This window comes from Salmo trutta, chromosome 10, assembly GCF_901001165.1.
Source record: "Salmo trutta chromosome 10, fSalTru1.1, whole genome shotgun sequence".
Lineage (NCBI taxonomy): Eukaryota > Metazoa > Chordata > Actinopteri > Salmoniformes > Salmonidae > Salmo > Salmo trutta.
Genome location: NC_042966.1, coordinates 28,611,923 through 28,631,760, shown reverse-complemented (window position 1 = coordinate 28,631,760; position 19,838 = coordinate 28,611,923). Strand labels below are relative to the sequence as shown.

The 19,838-nt window shown below is 47.1% G+C and overlaps 1 protein-coding gene across 3 annotated transcripts in view; it reads left to right on the top strand.

Moving 5' to 3' along the window:
• The window catches only part of srbd1 (S1 RNA binding domain 1), a 95,757-nt gene that overhangs the window by 45,658 nt on the left and 30,261 nt on the right, over positions 1-19,838 (top strand). For all 3 annotated transcript variants that reach the window (XM_029765233.1, XM_029765231.1, XM_029765232.1), the window contains exon 16: positions 1,667-1,749. In XM_029765233.1, coding sequence (XP_029621093.1) covers positions 1,667-1,749 — 83 coding nt within the window. The remainder of the gene's footprint in view (positions 1-1,666; positions 1,750-19,838) is intronic.

Here is a 19,838-nt window from a genome sequence, read left to right as displayed (position 1 = left end):
ATATTTAGACAGGGATGGAGTTTCAGCCCAGGCCTTGTACAGCACACACAAAAGCACTTCTCTCCTCCGAGTCCTCTCGCTGTAATAGGGGGGTCATTTGTAAGCAGAGACTAGCAGCGCTCTCTCCAGCACTTATTGAAAAGTTTACTAGCCAAGCTAAAGATTCACCAAGGAGAGGAATCTGGCATGGACTGGATGTTTGGTAGCTCTCCAGTGGGGTAGTGCTGATAAGCTCTCTCTCATAGACCGTCATGGTCAGTTCATTGGCGACTCCACAACTTGTGTAAAATTCTTGTCGTTTTTGAATGATATGTCCCTAGCATGCTCTAGTAATCACATGTTGTCAATCTCTTATACTGGTCTAAGAGTCACCAAATATACACTCAACTGGTTCCATTCACCAAACTCACTTATGTTGTCATTGGCATATAAACAGATGACATTCGCAAGCTCTCGCTGGGGTTTATTTCTCTTTAATTAGAGTTTTATTGGCTTTAAATTGAGTTTGGTATTAGGTCTATTTGCATCTATTTTGAGATTCTACTGCTGAGAACTCTGTTAATGCGATCTCTATGAGGAATAAGAGGTGTGTGTGTGTGTGTGTGTGTGTGAGATATTTTGTGTATTTGGATTGGAAATAGTTTCTGTCCTCATGTTGTAGTGGCTGTGAAATGATGTCATGTGTTTAGTAATGTTTATAATTTTTCTTCTTGTCAGCCACCCTGGAAAAGGGATTTAGCTACATTTAACTCAACTTCAAGTATTACAAACATCATCATTAAACGTGTGTGTGTTTGCGCGCGTTTGTGTGTGTGCGTGTTTGTGCTTGTGCGGCGGCGTGTTGCATCTAATTTCTCCTGAAGTGTACACTTGTTCACTACTTTCAACAAATCTAAAAACCTTTTATTGGTGGAGGAATGGGCTGCAGGGAGTTTCCACCATATTTCTTATATGTACCAGTTGTACGTGTACCAGTAAACATGTACCAGTCATTTCCTTCCACATGAACAAGAGCATACTTTGGGAGGAAGATGGGATAATAGCCAGGGGGAGAATCTTAATTGCATCTCCTTGATTCCTCGCATCCTCTCGCCTCGCCGCCTCCTCAAAACCCATTTGATGAGATCCAATGGGTTTTGAGAAGGATGCAAGGAGAGAGGATGCGAGGAATCAAGGAAATGCAATTAAGATTCTCCCAGTGTGTTTATGTGAGAAAGCATGGCTGTCTCCAGATGTGTCCTGGAGGCAGGTGGGTGGAGTTCTGCTACACCTGCATTGCTTGCTGTTTGGGGTTTTAGGCTGGGTTTCTGTACAGCACTTTGAGATATCAGCTAATGTAAGAACGGCTATATAAATACATTTTATTTTGATTTGAGTTAAGTGACAGGTGAAGGCACTCTAATTGGCTTGCAGCCGTAAAGTTCATTAAGATGATCCCCCACCCCACCAATCATGAGGAATGGCCTGCCCTTAGGACAGCCCCTAACATACATATTTGCATATTTAATAAGTGTAATCAAGTCTGTTAGTATATGAAATATGTAATTTATTGTTTTACTTTTCATCATCCCTCCTGGGATTTGAAAAGACAATTTCTCTGTTTGCAGGTATTGGTTAGGTCTAATAGTAATTCATTAGTTTGTGTGTTGGGCTCTTCTTTTCCCAGTGTCCATAGGGAGACGAGTTCAGGACCCGCTGGCTGAGCTGGTGAAGATTGACCCGAAACACATCGGCATTGGTACCTACCAGGTCAGTGATTCCCTATTCACTCAGTCCTCACACTGTCTTCTGCCTCTCATCTCTCCCTCTCTCCCTATTCACTCAGTCCTCACACTGTCTTCTGCCTCTCATCTCTCCCTCCCTCCCTATTCACTCAGTCCTCACACTGTCTTCTGCCTCTCATCTCTCCCTCCCTATACACTCAGTCCTCACACTGTCTTCTACCTCTCATCTCTCCCTCCCTCCCTATACACTCAGTCCTCACACTGTCTTCTACCTCTCATCTCTCCCTCCCTCCCTATACACTCAGTCCTCACACTGTCTTCTACCTCTCATCTCTCCCTCCCTCCCTGTACACTCAGTCCTCACACTGTCTTCTACCTCTCATCTCTCCCTCCCTCTCTATACACTCAGTCCTCACACTGTCTTCTATCTCTCATCTCTCCCTCCCTCCCTATACACTCAGTCCTCACACTGTCTTCTACCTCTTATCTCTCCCTCCCTCCCTATACACTCAGTCCTCACACTGTCTTCTACCTCTCATCTCTCCCTCCCTCCCTGTACACTCAGTCCTCACACTGTCTTCTACCTCTCATCTCTCCCTCCCTCTCTATACACTCAGTCCTCACACTGTCTTCTATCTCTCATCTCTCCCTCCCTCCCTATACACTCAGTCCTCACACTGTCTTCTACCTCTCATCTCTCCCTCCCTCCCTATACACTCAGTCCTCACACTGTCTTCTATCTCTCATCTCTCCCTCCCTCCCTATACACTCAGTCCTCACACTGTCTTCTACCTCTCATCTCTCCCTCCCTATACACTCAGTCCTCACACTGTCTTCTACCTCTCATCTCTCCCTCCCTATACACTCAGTCCTCACACTGTCTTCTACCTCTCATCTCTCCCTCCCTATACACTCAGTCCTCAAACTGTCTTCTGCCTCTCATCTCTCCCTCCCTATACACTCAGTCCTCACACTGTCTTCTACCTCTCATCTCTCCCTCTCTATACACTCAGTCCTCACACTCTTCTACCTCTCATCTCTCCCTCCCTCCCTATACACTCAGTCCTCACACTGTCTTCTACCTCTCCTCTTTCCCTCCCTCCCTATACACTCAGTCCTCACACTGTCTTCTACCTCTCATCTCTCCCTCCCTCCCTATACACTCAGTCCTCACACTGTCTTCTACCTCTCCTCTTTCTCTCCCTCCCTATTCACTCAGTCCTCACACTGTCTTCTACCTCTCATCTCTCCCTCCCTCCCTATACACTCAGTCCTCACACTGTCTTCTACCTCTCATCTCTCCCTCCCTCCCTATACACTCAGTCCTCACACTGTCTTCTACCTCTCATCTCTCCCTCCCTCTCTATACACTCAGTCCTCACACTGTCTTCTACCTCTCATCTCTCCCTCCCTCCCTATACACTCAGTCCTCACACTGTCTTCTACCTCTCATCTCTCCCTCCCTCCCTATACACTCAGTCCTCACACTGTCTTCTACCTCTCATCTCTCCCTCCCTATACACTCAGTCCTCACACTGTCTTCTACCTCTCATCTCTCCCTCCCTCCCTATACACTCAGTCCTCACACTGTCTTCTACCTCTCATCTCTCCCTCCCTCCCTATACACTCAGTCCTCACACTGTCTTCTACCTCTCATCTCTCCCTCCCTCCCTATACACTCAGTCCTCACACTGTCTTCTGCCTCTCATCTCTCCCTCCCTATACACTCAGTCCTCACACTGTCTTCTACCTCTCATCTCTCCCTCCCTCCCTGTACACTCAGTCCTCACACTGTCTTCTACCTCTCATCTCTCCCTCCCTCCCTATACACTCAGTCCTCACACTGTCTTCTACCTCTCATCTCTCCCTCTCTATACACTCAGTCCTCACACTGTCTTCTACCTCTCATCTCTCCCTCCCTCCCTATACACTCAGTCCTCACACTGTCTTCTATCTCTCATCTCTCCCTCCCTCTCTATACACTCAGTCCTCACACTGTCTTCTATCTCTCATCTCTCCCTCCCTCCCTATACACTCAGTCCTCACACTGTCTTCTACCTCTCATCTCTCCCTCCCTCCCTATACACTCAGTCCTCACACTGTCTTCTATCTCTCATCTCTCCCTCCCTCCCTATACACTCAGTCCTCACACTGTCTTCTACCTCTCATCTCTCCCTCCCTATACACTCAGTCCTCACACTGTCTTCTACCTCTCATCTCTCCCTCCCTCCCTATACACTCAGTCCTCACACTGTCTTCTACCTCTCCTCTTTCCCTCCCTCCCTATACACTCAGTCCTCACACTGTCTTCTACCTCTCATCTCTCCCTCTCTCCCTATACACTCAGTCCTCACACTGTCTTCTACCTCTCATCTCTCTCTCCCTCCCTATACACTCAGTCCTCACACTGTCTTCTATCTCTCATCTCTCCCTCCCTCTCTATACACTCAGTCCTCACACTGTCTTCTATCTCTCATCTCTCCCTCCCTCCCTATACACTCAGTCCTCACACTGTCTTCTACCTCTCATCTCTCCCTCCCTCCCTATACACTCAGTCCTCACACTGTCTTCTACCTCTCATCTCTCCCTCCCTCCCTATACACTCAGTCCTCACACTGTCTTCTGCCTCTCATCTCTCCCTCCCTATACACTCAGTCCTCACACTGTCTTCTACCTCTCATCTCTCCCTCCCTCCCTATACACTCAGTCCTCACACTGTCTTCTACCTCTCATCTCTCCCTCCCTCCCTATACACTCAGTCCTCACACTGTCTTCTACCTCTCATCTCTCCCTCCCTATACACTCAGTCCTCACACTGTCTTCTACCTCTCATCTCTCCCTCCCTCCCTATACACTCAGTCCTCACACTGTCTTCTACCTCTCATCTCTCCCTCCCTCCCTATACACTCAGTCCTCACACTGTCTTCTACCTCTCATCTCTCCCTCCCTCCCTATACACTCAGTCCTCACACTGTCTTCTGCCTCTCATCTCTCCCTCCCTATACACTCAGTCCTCACACTGTCTTCTACCTCTCATCTCTCCCTCCCTCCCTATACACTCAGTCCTCACACTGTCTTCTATCTCTCATCTCTCCCTCCCTCCCTATACACTCAGTCCTCACACTGTCTTCTACCTCTCATCTCTCCCTCCCTCCCTATACACTCAGTCCTCACACTGTCTTCTACCTCTCATCTCTCCCTCCCTATACACTCAGTCCTCACACTGTCTTCTGCCTCTCATCTCTCCCTCCCTATACACTCAGTCCTCACACTGTCTTCTACCTCTCATCTCTCCCTCCCTCCCTATACACTCAGTCCTCACACTGTCTTCTACCTCTCATCTCTCCCTCCCTCCCTATACACTCAGTCCTCACACTGTCTTCTACCTCTCATCTCTCCCTCCCTATACACTCAGTCCTCACACTGTCTTCTACCTCTCATCTCTCCCTCCCTCCCTATACACTCAGTCCTCACACTGTCTTCTACCTCTCATCTCTCCCTCCCTCCCTATACACTCAGTCCTCACACTGTCTTCTGCCTCTCATCTCTCCCTCCCTATACACTCAGTCCTCACACTGTCTTCTACCTCTCATCTCTCCCTCCGTCCCTATACACTCAGTCCTCACACTGTCTTCTGCCTCTCATCTCTCCCTCCCTATACACTCAGTCCTCACACTGTCTTCTACCTCTCATCTCTCCCTCCCTCCCTATACACTCAGTCCTCACACGGTCTTCTGCCTCTCATCTCTCCCTCCCTATACACTCAGTCCTCACACTGTCTTCTACCTCTCATCTCTCCCTCCCTCCCTATACACTCAGTCCTCACACTGTCTTCTACCTCTCATCTCTCCCTCCCTCCCTATACACTCAGTCCTCACACTGTCTTCTACCTCTCATCTCTCCCTCCCTCCCTATACACTCAGTCCTCACACTGTCTTCTGCCTCTCATCTCTCCCTCCCTATACACTCAGTCCTCACACTGTCTTCTACCTCTCATCTCTCCCTCCCTATAGTCTCCCCTCATCCTCTGTCTTCCTCCTTCCCTCAGTTCTTCATACCTTCCCTCTTTTCTTTTCACTGTCCTCACCCCTCTGGCCTTCTCTCTTCCCTTCACCCCCCCTTCTCTCCCTCCTCTTTGACCCCAGTCTTTTCCATTGCCTGCCCAGAGCAGAGTGTTGGTATTGAAATTAGATTATTGGTTAGTCCAAACAGAAGTCAGCAGGAGCAGTGAGCTAATCCTATTCCGGCCGGTTTGCTCTCGCCGCCTCGTGTCACGACTAATCCATTTTTCTCCTCAAATTAATTCAATTAGACCCTCCTGGTAGCATCATATATTGACACAGAGCTGGGACAAATTAGTATTTTCTCTAGCCATTGCTCACTCTTGTCTCTCCTTTGTGCTCTCTCTTTATCTCTCTCACTATCCCTTTCCCCCTCTCTCTGCTAAAAAACAGCTTCAACTCTGGAGGACCTTAAGTGAAAATAAATGCAGATTACTTTACTGAAGAAACAGTTTGTTGTTTCTTGGGAGGCTGGTGAAGGAGAGAAAAAGACTTAGTGTTTTCCCCGCTGTAGAGCTGTGTTGTTATTAGGAGTTCCTAGGCAATGGAAAACAAACAGAGAATCTGTCTGCACCCTTTATCCAGTGAGGGGGAGTGAGGTTTGCCCGCCTGCACCCCTAGAGATTGTTACAGGAAGGTGCTCTAGTTGGAGTTGGACATGAGCTGGAGGCAGCGCAATGCATTCTGGTTGGTGGTCGTTCAGTAGAAGAACCTCAGTGCAGAATGACAATGATAGACAGAGATGTCTGGGAGTATTCAAACAAACTGAAAAATAATATTAAACCACAGACACACTGATATGTCTGTTCTTGCATACACACACTTACAAACATCATTTACCAATGTACATGAAGTTCAAGTGTAAACTCTGCCACACACACAGGCATACCCACTGGCTCTCTTCCGAGTGCAAGGTCTCCTCCTCAGCCTTTGGTTTCTTTCTCCGCTCTAACTGAAAGCAGATGTTCCCTGGGAGAAGAAGACAGCCCACGAGCTGTGTCCCCAGGCCAATTCACAGTCCACTGCCTTTAGACACACACACACTCACAGCACAGAACAATGCAGCAGTGAAATATGGGGCTATCTGAGAGTTCAGTGAAGCCCCCCCCAAAAGACCTCTCAGCCTTCACTCCACTGTTCTCCAGCCCAGTCTGAGTCCCTCTTCTCTCCCCCGCTCAACAGACCCAGACTGCTGCGTGGGCTGACCACTCCCGATGGCTAGCCAAGACGGTGCTGGTCAGCCAGCCAGCCAGTGTCCCCCTCCCCCATGGGCCGTGGGTCTGACACTCTGTGCTCCCCCGCCCGGCGCGGGTCACGGTGACGTCCCCCCTCGCGTCTGTCAGCGTAGAGGGTTTATTTACCCTGTCACATGATCTGAGAGGGAGAGGGAACCGGAGCCGGGCGACTGGGGCTGAGACGTGATGACTGATGTGGGGACCAGAGATTCAGAGTTGAGGGAGACTGAGGCTGGGGGGGGAAGTGTACAGACCTGTAGTGTACAGACCTCAGTTCTGGGTTATTTGATCTCTCAAGCTCAGTGTTTTTTGTTCTTGTCTTGAATTTGTTCTCACAAGGCAGTTTCTGTGTTGTTTCACCAGCTGTGTGGTTCTTTTGTTTGGCCTTAGTTTTACTGGACGGTCTGAGACAATGTTGTAATGACTAAAGTGGCAAGTGCTTTTCAACAAACAGGCTCTGCTGTAAACAGTGACGGTCAATGCTAGCACTGCAGGCTAACTCCCTATATGTGTCATCCACTAACTTAGCTAGCATGGAGTTTATTAGCCCAGAAAGCTAGAGAGCACCCAGCCAAATGAAACAGAAATAAAGTGCACACATAGCGCCTCTTTCACACCCTTGACCTGATGAGAGCAAGGAAATGGGTGGATGGGTGAAAAAGACTGGAGCAATAAAATCTGATTGGCGCTAACCATAGTCGAGGGACCCTGCTGAAAAGGTCATTTTGACTCCAAATACATACGGTAGAAAGAAATGAACAGTTTCAGCTAGAAACTCAAGTTTTTCTTACTTTGAAGACGTGTATTGTTGAGTGTGTTTATTTATTTATTAGAAGTTATACATAGTCATACATTTACTTGATGTGTTATGGACGATATGTGAATCTACAAGTTCTGCCTAAAATGTGATTCCAACTTATCTTTTCATAGATAAGAAATAGATTCAGATTGAAGCAGATTTCAAAGATGCCATGATACCAAAATGATGTCTAATGGTTTTTGGATGATCTAGGTCTACGATCTTCCTTCCCAGAAGGATACTGTGTGTATTTTCCCTGACATGAACACTTTCCTGTTGACAGTGGCTTTGTTCTCACATGTCAATCACTGGTGATGTGGGCGGAGCCTCACTTCAGGGGAATCCCCTGGGTCATATTTTCAGCCCCAGCTGTGTTTGAAAACACAGTGAAACACAGCCGGATATTAAAGAAGCTGTCACTCCTCACCTCTCTCCCCTCTCCTTGCCCCCATACCTCCCCTCCCCTAGAGCACCCTGGGAAAGTGTGCTGTTTAGCAGTTAAGGTTAAGGCAGGTTTTGTGTCAAGGCAGGTGAGATGGCTCCATGGCCCCTGGCAGGTGATTGTGATGTCACTTCCATCGGTAGTCCAAGCAGCATTCTCAAGGTCTTGTTTGGTAGACACATTTTGATTGGCTGACCCTCTGGGCTCTTCTCCGACTCTGAGTCTATAGGTGCCTACAGGGCGGACAGGAAGAGAGGGGTAAGTGGAAGGAGGGAAGAAAGGAGGGGTGGCAAGTGATGTAGGGATGACAGTGATTGATGGCTCTTGCCTGAAAGCAGCTTCTGAGCGTGGGAAAAAAAGGAAGTTTTGCCACTGAAAGGCTGTGGCTCAAATGCAGGAGAAGCCCTAACTTTCACTGTAACCCAATTTGGCTCTCACAGTTCCTCTGTTAGTGTCAGAGTTTTTCCTATGCTGTACAGGTCGATATATGTGCCCTAGTTACCTAAATCTTTCAGCTCAGGAGTGAAAACCCACTTCATTGTTTTTCAATGGGATTCACAATTTGGACAGCACTGTACAGTATGCGAGGCAATATGGAGAATAAAATTGTTTTCGTACTATAGCTTTCCTATAACCACCGTTATTTTTATTGCCGAGGTGCATTGCGCAGCATGATAAACAACCAGTACATATTGTGTTCTTCGAACCCGAGGGCAATAATGTCAGAGGGGGAAAAATGGTTTGTTTGTAGTAACTTGTTGCTGTAATATTGCAAATGGACGTGACTGTTTCACCATTCAGGATTCCAGCTTTATTCATGTATGTAAGTGAATTCAGTGAAATGCAGAATTTGTTGTTGGGCTACATAACAACCGATCTTTCTGAGTAGTGAAGTAAGTGTGTGTGTGTGTGTTCTCACAGCATGCTCTGCTAGTGGTGCCCTGTGTTTCCACTGAGAGGTGTGATAGAAGGAGGAGGAAGAGGAGGACAGACCGCTCTGTTGGCAGGTGTTTATTGGCAGACTTTCTCACAGCCCCTAGCCGAATAGCACAGGGCTCAGGGCTGTTCATCAAGGCTGTTACAATAACATAAAACCATCTCCTCACTGTCATGATGCTTTACCTTCTGATTTAGCACTGTTTATTGACACACACACACAGGCACTTGCATGCATGCATATATATGTATCACACACACACTTTCCACAAACTCAGCGCTGCCTGGCTGTAACACATTGGCTGTATATATTTAAGACACATGGGACCTAGAGGCTGTCGGTCAGTCAGGACCAAAACATTTTCAGTGGTGGCTCTCATTATGGGCCATACAATCACTACCTTAAGGGCCTCAGTAGAAAGTGCCGTTCTGGCTTCTGTACGGTTGTAAGGCAGTTGTCAGACCTTAAGTGATGGGCTTCGTGAATGCGTGTCAGTCAGTGAGACCAGTTAGTCACTGACCACCATTACAGCTCCACGTCAGTCAGCGCCTCTGCAATCGCCTCTTTCAGAACCCTATCTACCATTCTGCCATTCTCTCTCTCTCTCCTGTTTGATTGGGGGCTTTAATGTTTGCCGGAGAATACCTGGCTCTGGTTACCATGAGAGGCCATGGTGGGTTTGGGGTGGAGGGGGAGGGGCCATGTAAAGGGATCTCATTTAAACATCTTTTGTGTCTCTCCAACTGGGAGAGAAATCTGTTTTCAGAGCCTGCAGCTGGTTAGACCAGCGAAGCGGGGTCTCCCTCTGTCTGTCGTGACCCCGCCGACTGATTGACATCTCGGAATGGCAGCGTCTCATAATAAGCTGTTAACTGGGCTGAGTGTAGACAGAAACACTTTGTTCTGGACTGGGGCCCGTCCAACCCAAACAGGACCTCGCACCTGAATCTAATCCCACCTCTCCACACCGCCGTGGTATGGGGGCTGGGGTGAGGGGTGGGAGTTGTGGGTTTTGGGTAGCTTGGAGGTAGTAGGGTGAGGAGGGGGTGCTGCCTTTTTTACCCTCGTCCTGGCAGTGTTTATGCTTTCAGGGGAGGGGGGGCATAAGTGTAAAAAAAAAAACCAGCCCAAATTCTTCCCAAACTAACCACAGTCTGTCAATGGCGTAATTGGTTTTCTGGTGTTGTGTCTTCATGGCTAACATCGCAAGCGGCCGTCGCTGGGCTCAGCTGTCAGTCTCTCGACCATTCACTCTGTGTGCGTGTGTGGGTGTGGGAGGGCACGGTGAGGTGCCAGTAAACTCACTGCTTATTCAATTATAGATAAGGCAATGTTTGAACACCTCTGATTGATTCCAAGTGCTGGGCGTTGAGTCTGAGGAGAGGATCAGAGGGGTAGAGAAAGAAGGTGTGTGGGGGGGTACTGCTTGCACAGCCTGGGGGCTGGAGGGGGTTAGGACAGAGGGAGGAGGGGGTGAGGAAGAGGTGAGGTAGAGGGAGGAGGGGGGAGGTAGAGGGAGGAGGGGGGAGGAGTGAGGAGGGGGTGAGGACGGAGGGAGGAGGACGGAGGGGGTGGGGAGGGGGTGACAACAGAAGGAGGAGAGGGTGAGGAGGGGGTGAGGACAGAGGGAGGAGGACGGAGGGGGTGGGGAGGGGGAGGAGAGGGAGGAGGGGTGGGACGGGGTGAGGACAGAGGGAGGAGGGGGTGAGGACAGGGGAAGGAGGGGGGAGGAGTGAGGACGGAGGGAGGAGGACGGAGGGGGTGGAGAGGGGGTGACAACAGAGGGAGGAGAGGGGGAGGAGGGGGTGAGGACAGAGGGAGGAGGGGGAGGCAGAAGGAGATACGCTCCATAGGCTTTCTCAGTGACACATTAAAGTGAGTGGAAAGCTGTGAGGGCCCTATGCTCTGCCTGTGCTGATAGACACACACTTACACACACACGTCTGCCCTGCTGCTGCAGCCCACAGCGTGCCTGCCTGCCTGCCTTTGACTTTGAATGATGTGAATGTGTGTTTTATGGAGCAGAACCTCCTAGCCTCTTCTTACTCGCTCCACTCCGACACCACTACTCTGTTACACAAACAAACTGGACATGTGAGGTCATACACTCTGGGATGGAACTCAGGCCTTAAAGACACAATACTTTAATACACTTTCTCTGAGGTCATCTGGGAATCTTGTTGTTGTTTTGCTCCTTGTTTGGGTGGGGTGTACTGTATCACTCCCATCCATCCCTCTGTTTCACCAGTACTATGTTCTCCCGTTCCCTCCTTCACCAATCCGGAGAGGGTGTTTTTACCCGGCGTGCCAGCGATAATACGCTCAGTAGGGGCGTCCCGCATCATAAATTTGCCCGCGCCCCCTGTAAACGACTCCCTCAGTGCCCCTGGGCCAGTGTTAAAAATAGTTCCTAGGCTGTTGTGATTGATGGGTTCCTAATGAGTGTGCATTCCTGTTCTGAGGCTGAACCTGGCTGGAGGGGAGCGTTTTAAAGGTGTCCTCTCATCCACGCCAGTGCTGGGACTGTGAGAACCTTCACCCCATCCTCAGCCCATCCTCAGCCACGGTTAAGCAACACAAGCCAAGGGTTCGACTCATTAATGGGCAACATATACACAATATCTCTCTGTTGTATTTTTGTGAGGAACTCATTATTTATACCACCTTTTTGTAATTTGAATACCACAACGTTAATGTTTTTGATTTTTTATATTTCTTTATTTTCACATTTTGTTTGGGTTGCACTTCCACTATAATATTATGTGAGGGTTGTTGGTGTGTTTGTCCACACCTGCATAGTACATTCCACAACCCTGCTCACGTGTCTCACCTCTCTAAGGTTACAGCAGGAATGGGAGAACAGAGTCAAACAGGAGGTGCTGTTCTTGTGTGAAAAGACTCCTCAAACCGGTGTGACATTATAGGTGCTTCCCAGCTCTCAGTTCTCTCTATGTTCCTGAAATACTCACCATAAATGATGCTGTGTCATAAATCTGTCTTCTCAGGCTTTGCTACAGAATATTCATGTTTGGAAAGTTAATTTTAGTCCCAAAACTGCCTGTGGCTGAAAAGTTTTGATGAACAGCAGCGTTTTACCTGTGGAGCCACTAGGGGAAGAGTAGGAGTTTAGACAAGCTAGAGAAAAAGACCTTGGCTTGAGTGCTCCACACACTCATTGTTTCTCTCTCCCAGGACCTCGTGCTGAAGGTTTAATGTCACCACTGCCGCAGTGTAAAAACCACGACTAATGTTGTGCGAACGGCAGAGGACAGAAAAACATCATATGAACCAAATCCCAGTGATATCCTACCCACAGGTCATAAAGTATGTTAGGGGGGTTGGTGGGGTTATGATGGATGAGCAAGAATGACGTGATGAGTTACGGGCAGTGGCAATGCCAGTACCAATGGTAGTGAGTGACAGTGGCCCCGGTGGTGTTATCCAGTAGACTGTGAAGTTAGACAAACACAGTGACGCTGCTAGTTTACTCTGTAATCCCACACGCTTCCTGCCTCTCTGGACAGTCACTCTGCTCTGCTGTCTGTCTGTCCTCCCTGGTCAGGTCACTCCACACATGCTGGCCCCCCTCCTGGCACCTGTCAATCACCCTGTCACATGGCCCAGTGGGACTCCTCTCCTTCCTACGTTTTCTTTCTCTCCTTTTTCTGTTTTCTCTGTCCCCCCTTCCATACTTTCCCTCTTTATTTTCTCTTTTTCTTTCCCCTTTTACTTTTACTTTCTTTCTGCTCTCTTATTTCTACACTTTGCTCTCTTTTTCTCTCCTCTCTCTTTCATTTTGCTTTCTTTAATTTCTCCTGCCCCAGTGTGTCAGGGCTCTCATCACCACCACACATCCTTCCATTAGGCTGCAGTAGCTCTCAGTCCCCGGAACACTCCAGAACCCCTGGGCAGTCATTAGCAGGCCTGCCCTCACCCAACAAACACAGGTCTGGGAGCAGCGCATTAAAACATCAACGCCTGCTTTGTACAGGGGACAGAAAATACAAGCTATGTGTATTCAGACTTGACCAAGCTCCCACAGCCCGACCCAGGCTCATGCAATATACTGTAGAAGTTCACTAGAAGATGTAGAAGAAGTGACAGAGAAGATAGACTTCAATATTACTGAGTCAAAGGATATAATTTGCATCCCCTCCATATGTAGTACAGTATGTGGAACTCTTTTACATTTGATTTTCACTTTAGAAAATAAAAATATTTTTAGATGGCCTCCAACCCCACTCCATCTTTACCTTCTACCTCATGTGTCCTGAGGTGGATTCTTCAGGTAAAGAACACTGAGGCCCACAGAGTCCCCCTTCCTGTCTGCCTGAAGCCAGTGTGCAGAGTTACAGTGAGGGAAAAAAAGTATTTGATCCCCTGCTGATTTTGTACGTTTGCCCACTGACAAAGAAATCATCAGTCTATACTTTAAATGGTAGGTTTATTTGAACAGTGAGAGACAGAATAACAACAAAAAAATCCAGAAAAACGCATGTCAAAAATGTTATAAAATGATTTGCATTTTAATGAGGGAAACAAGTATTTGACCCCTCTGCAAAACATGACTTAGTACTTGGTGGCAAAACCATTGCTGGCAATCACAGAGTTCAGATGTTTCTTGTAGTTGGCCACCAGGTTTGCACACATCTCAGGGGGGATTTTGTCTCACTCCTCTTTGCAGATCTTCTCCAAGTCATTAAGGTTTCGAGGCTGACGTTTGGCAACTCGAACCTTCAGCTCCCTCCACAGATTTTCTATGGGATTAAGGTCTGGAGACTGGCTAGGCCACTCCAGGACCTTAATGTGCTTCTTCTTGAGCCACTCCTTTGTTGCCTTGGCCGTGTGTTTTGGGTCATTGTCATGCTGGAATACCCATCCACGACCCATTTCCAATGCCCTGGCTGAGGGAAGGAGGTTCTCACCCAAGATTTGATGGTACATGGCCCCGTCCATCATCCCTTTGATATGGTGAAGTTGTCCTGTCCCCTTAGCAGAAAAACACCCCCAAAGCATAATGTTTCCACCACCATGTTTGATGGTAGTGATGGTGTTCTTGGGGTCATAGGCAGCATTCCTCCTCCTCCAAACACGGTGAGTTGAGTTAATGCCAAAGAGCTCCATTTTGGTCTCATCTGACCATAACACTTTCACCCAGTTGTCCTCTGAATCATTCAGATGTTCATTGGCAAACTTCAGACGGGCATGTATATGTGCTTTCTTGAGCAGGGGGACCTTGCGGGCGCTGCAGGATTTCAGTCCTTCACGGCGTAGTGTGTTACCAATTGTTTTCTTGGTGACTATGGTCCCAGCTGTCTTAAGATCATTGACAAGATCCTCCCGTGTAGTTCTGGGCTGATTCCTCACCGTTCTCATGATCATTGCAACTCCACGAGGTGAGATCTTGCATGGAGCCCCAGGCCAAGAGAGATTGACAGTTCTTTTGTGTTTCTTCCATTTACGAATGATCGCACCAACTGTTGTCACCTTCTCACCAAGCTGCTTGGCGATGGTCTTGTAGCCCATTCCAGCCTTGTGTAGGTCTACGATCTTGTCCCTGACATCCTTGGAGAGCTCTTTGGTCTTGGCCATGGTGGAGAGTTTTGAATCTGATTGATTGATTGCTTCTGTGGACAGGTGTCTTTTATACAGGTAACAAACTGAGATTAGGAGCACTCCCTTTAAAAGTGTGCTCCTAATCTCAGCTCGTTACCTGTATGAAAAACACCTGGGAGCCAGAAATCTTTCTGATTGAGAGGGGGTCAAATACTTATTTCCCTCATTAAAATGCAAATCAATTTATAAAATTTTTGAGATGCGTTTTCCTGGATTTTTTTGTTGTTATTCTGTCTCTCACTGTTCAAATAAACCTACCATTAAAATTATAGACTGATCATTTCTTTGTCAGTGGGCAAACGTACAAAATCAGTAGGGGATCAAATACTTTTTTCCCTCACTGTACCAGTTGTAGGAGTGTAACATACAGTCTCCATCTCTGTCACACTGCTTCAGGAGGAGAGCTCCCAGCTTTCCCTACTTCTCTTACTGCCCTCTCAGGACCAGTGGAAAGAGCATTCTCCCTGGCTGTTTAGAAAACGTGTTAGTGCTGACACAAAGGGGGCGATTTGCTCACATGTTGTTATCGGTTTACAAGGTGCTGTTTGTTCAGCTAGCGATTGAGTTACATGGCAAACGGGGCCAGGCAGTAAGCGTTTTCAGGGAGAAATGCTAATCGCAGGCCCCTTCACCAAAAATATATATTTTTTTAGATCACCTGATCCCCCTCTTTGTCCCCCGCTTGAGGGTGTGGGACACCACACTGCTCTTCTCCTCCCCCTCTTGCCTGTGTGTTATGGTAGAGGTACGGGTGGGGCCATCTTTGTATGTTGCTAGCTGTTCTGTCTCTCATAAATATACTGTAAGATCACTTTTACAAATGAAATGCACAAAAATGCACAAACACTGGTATTAGCCAGTGTTGTGATCGAGACCGATTTTAAAGATCAAGACCGGAGCAAATCGAGTCCGAGTCAAGACCAAGACCGGAGAGAGACCGAGAAAGTGAGTCCAATGCAGGACCATGATTGTAATTTTGTCAAACCACCACCGCAGTAAGAGTTAAAAAAAATATCCAGTATTTCTGTGTTCATACAGTACCAGTCAAAAGTGTAACGTTTGGACACAGCTTCTCATTCAAGGGTTTTTCTTTATTTTTTTACTATTTTCTACATTGTAGAATAATAGTGAAGACATCAAAACTATGAAATCACACATGGAATCATGTAGTAACCAAAAATATATATACACTGCTCAAAAAAATAGTTCCTATGCTTCCTGGCTGATGTTTTGGTCACTTTTGAATGCTGGCGGTGCTTTCACTCTAGTGGTAGCATGAGACGGAGTCTACAACCCACACAAGTGGCTCAGGTAGTGCAGCTCATCCAGGATGGCACATCAATGCGAGCTGTGGCAAGAAGGTTTGCTGTGTCTGTCAGCGTAGTGTCCAGAGCATGGAGGCGCTACCAGGAGACAGGCCAGTACATCAGGAGACGTGGAGGAGGCCGTAGGAGGGCAACAACCCAGCAGCAGGACCGCTACCTCCGCCTTTGTGCAAGGAGGAGCAGGAGGAGCACTGCCAGAGCCCTGCAAAATGACCTCCAGCAGGCCACAAACGTGCATGTGTCTGCTCAAATGGTCAGAAACAGACTCCATGAGGGTGGTATGAGGGCCCGACGTCCACAGGTGGGGGTTGTGCTTACAGCCCAACACCGTGTAGGATGTTTGGCATTTGCCAGAGAACACCAAGATTGGCAAATTCGCCACTGGCGCCCTGTGCTCTTCACAGATGAAAGCAGGTTCACACTCAGCACATGTGACAGACGTGACAGAGTCTGGAGACGCCGTGGAGAACGTTCTGCTGCCTGCAACATCCTCCAGCATGACCGGTTTGGCGGTGGGTCAGTCATGGTGTGGGGTGGCATTTCTTTGGGGGGCCGCACAGCCCTCCATGTGCTCGCCAGAGGTAGCCTGAATTAGGTACCGAGATGAGATCCTCAGACCCCTTGTGAGACCATATGCTGGTGCGGTTGGCCCTGGGTTCCTCCTAATGCAAGACAATGCTAGACCTCATGTGGTTGGAGTGTGTCAGCAGTTCCTGCAAGAGGAAGGCATTGATGCTATGGACTGGCCCGCCCGTTCCCCAGAACTGAATCCAATTGAGCACATCTGGGACATCATGTCTCGCTCCATCCACCAACGCACGTTGCACCACAGACTGTCCAGGAGTTGGCGGATGCTTTAGTCAAGGTCTGGGAGGAGATCCCTCAGGAGACCATCCGCCACCTCATCAGGAGCATGCCCAGGCGTTGTAGGGAGGTCATACAGGCATGTGGAGGCCACACACACTACTGAGCCTCATTTTGACTTGTTTTAAGGACATTACATCAAAGTTAGATCAGCCTGTAGTGTGGTTTTCCACTTTAATTTTGAGTGTAACTCCAAATCCAGACCTCCATGGGTTGATAAATTGGATTTCCATTGATTATTTTTGTGTGATTTTGTTGTCAGCACATTCAACTATGTAAAGAAAAAAGTATTTAATAAGATTATTTCATTCATTCAGATCTAGGATGTGTTATTTTAGTGTTCTCTTTATTTTTTTGAGCAGTGTATATTTTATATTTGAGATTCTTCAATGTAGCCACCCTTTGCCTTGATGACAGCTTTGCACACTTCACCTGGAATGCTTTTCCAACAGTCTTGAAGGAGTTCCCACATATGCTGAGCACTTGTTGGCTGCTTTTCCTTCCCTCTGCTGTCTAACTCATCCCAAAACTCCTCAATTGGGTTGAGGTCAGGTGATTGTGGAGGCCATGTCATCTGATGCAGTACTCCATCACTCTCCTCCTTGGTCAAACAGCCCTTACACAGCCTGGAGGTGTGTTGGGTCATTGTCCTGTTGAAAAACAAATGATAGTCCCACTAAGTGCAAACCAGATGGGATGGCGTATCGCTGCAGAATGCTGTGGTAGCCATGCTGATTAAGTGTGCCTTCAATTCTAAATAAATCACAGACCGTGTCACTAGCAAATCACCATCACACCTCCTCCTCCATGCTTCACGGTGGGAACCAAACATGCAGAAATCATCTGTTCACCTACTCTGCGTCTCACAAAGACACAGCGGTTGGAACCAAACATTTCAGATTTCCACCGGTCTAATGTCCATAGCTCGTGTTTCTTGGCCCAAGCAAGTCTCGTCTTCTTATTGGTGTCCTTTGCAGCAATTTGACCATGAAGGCCTGATTCACACAGTCTCCTCTGAACAGTTGATGTTGAGATGTGTCTGTTACTTGAACTCTGTCAAGCATTTATTTGGGCTGCAATTTCTGAGGCTGGTGACTCTAATGAACTTATCCTCTGCAGCAGAGGTAACTCTGGGTCTTCCTTTCCTGTGGCGGTCCTCATGAGAGCCAGTTTCATCAAAGCGCTTGATGGTTTTTGTGACTGCACTTGAAGAAATTTACAGAATTCTTGAAATTTTCCGGATTGACTGACCTTACCTTAAATTATTGATGGACTGTTGTTTCTCTTTGCTTATTTGAGCTGTTCTTGTCATAATGTGGACTTGGTCTTTTACCAAATAGGGCCATCTTCTGTAAACCAAACCTACCTTGTCACAACACAACTGATTCGCTCAAATGCATTAAGAAGGAAAGAAATTCCACAAATGAACTTTTAACAAGGCACACCTGTTAATTAAAATGCATTCCAGGTGACTACATCATGAAGCTGGTTGAGAGAATGCCAAGCGTGTGCAAAGCTGTCATCAAGGCAAAAGGTGGCTACTTTGAAGAATCTCAAATACAAATATATTTTGATTTGTTTAACACTTTTTTTTGGTTACTACATGATTCCATATGTGTTATTTCGTAGTTTGTCTTCACCATTATTCTGCAATGTAGAAAATTGTAGAAATATAGAAAAACCCTGGAATGAGTAGGTGTATCCAAACTTTTGACTGGTACTGTATTTCAGAACAACATACTGTATGGATTCTTTTGACATTCAGAATACTGACAAAATGCATGCTGAGGGAAAAGAGAGCCACTCTACAAATTATTACTAACCCAAACAGTTTTTACAAAAACTCATGGAAACTTCTGCCTTCTTGAAGGCTAACAGGTCACTGCGCAATAGCGAGCAGTAGTTTTCCCACGGTCTAGCTAGCTGGCTTTTGTTATCGGCTAGTTTGCAGCGGCTGCAGAAGGTGTTATCAAAGAGAATGTTGTTGCTAATTTGTTAGCTTCTCCCTTTACAATAATAACTTTAAACAGGAAGTTAAGTTTGAAATGACCATCATCTGATGAGTGGAACTGTGCTTACAACAGCCAGCACGCTGCACTATAAAACAATATTTTTGAAAATAACTTAAGTGTGTGAAACGTTGCATTTAAAGTGGAACTGACAGCATTTTAGCAATATGAAATCTTATTAAAATCTATTCATATACACCCCTAGGAACAATATGACACTTTTAAAACATTTTCTGACAAGCAACCACTTATATATGGTCATTTTCATGTTTTCATAAATTCTTAGAAATTATGGGAATTATGTATACTAATGCAGTTGTGAAAATTCTATAGCCACGGCCCTGCCATTTTTCACATTGAACTGGACTGTGTGTTTATAGGCAGTTGCAACAGCGTGACATTAGATCATTAGAACGCATTTGCCAAAAGCCACAAAATACACTTCCTGAATGGATTTCTGCAAATATGTAAACATCACGGGACTCTTCTTATATTTGGGAACTTTACAGTCTTATTGATCAAACAACCATGAAAAGGTAGGCTCTCTCTCCCTCAGTTATGCACCTCAACAATAACATGATCAACATCTAAGCAAGATGAGCTGAAGTCTAACGAAGGAACAATAGATTAAACCTCTCAAACTTTTTCAGAGTGTTGGCCGTCAAACTTGCACTGATAAACAATGGGGAATTGTAACCTCCTCGTCCTTCTGCAGCTTGCCTGCCAAATCATGTTTGTCCCAACCAAGCACCCAAGCTTAAGTTGGCTGGCTAGCTTGCTAGCTAGTTGGCTGGCTGGCTAGCTTGCTAGCTAGTTGGCTGGCTAG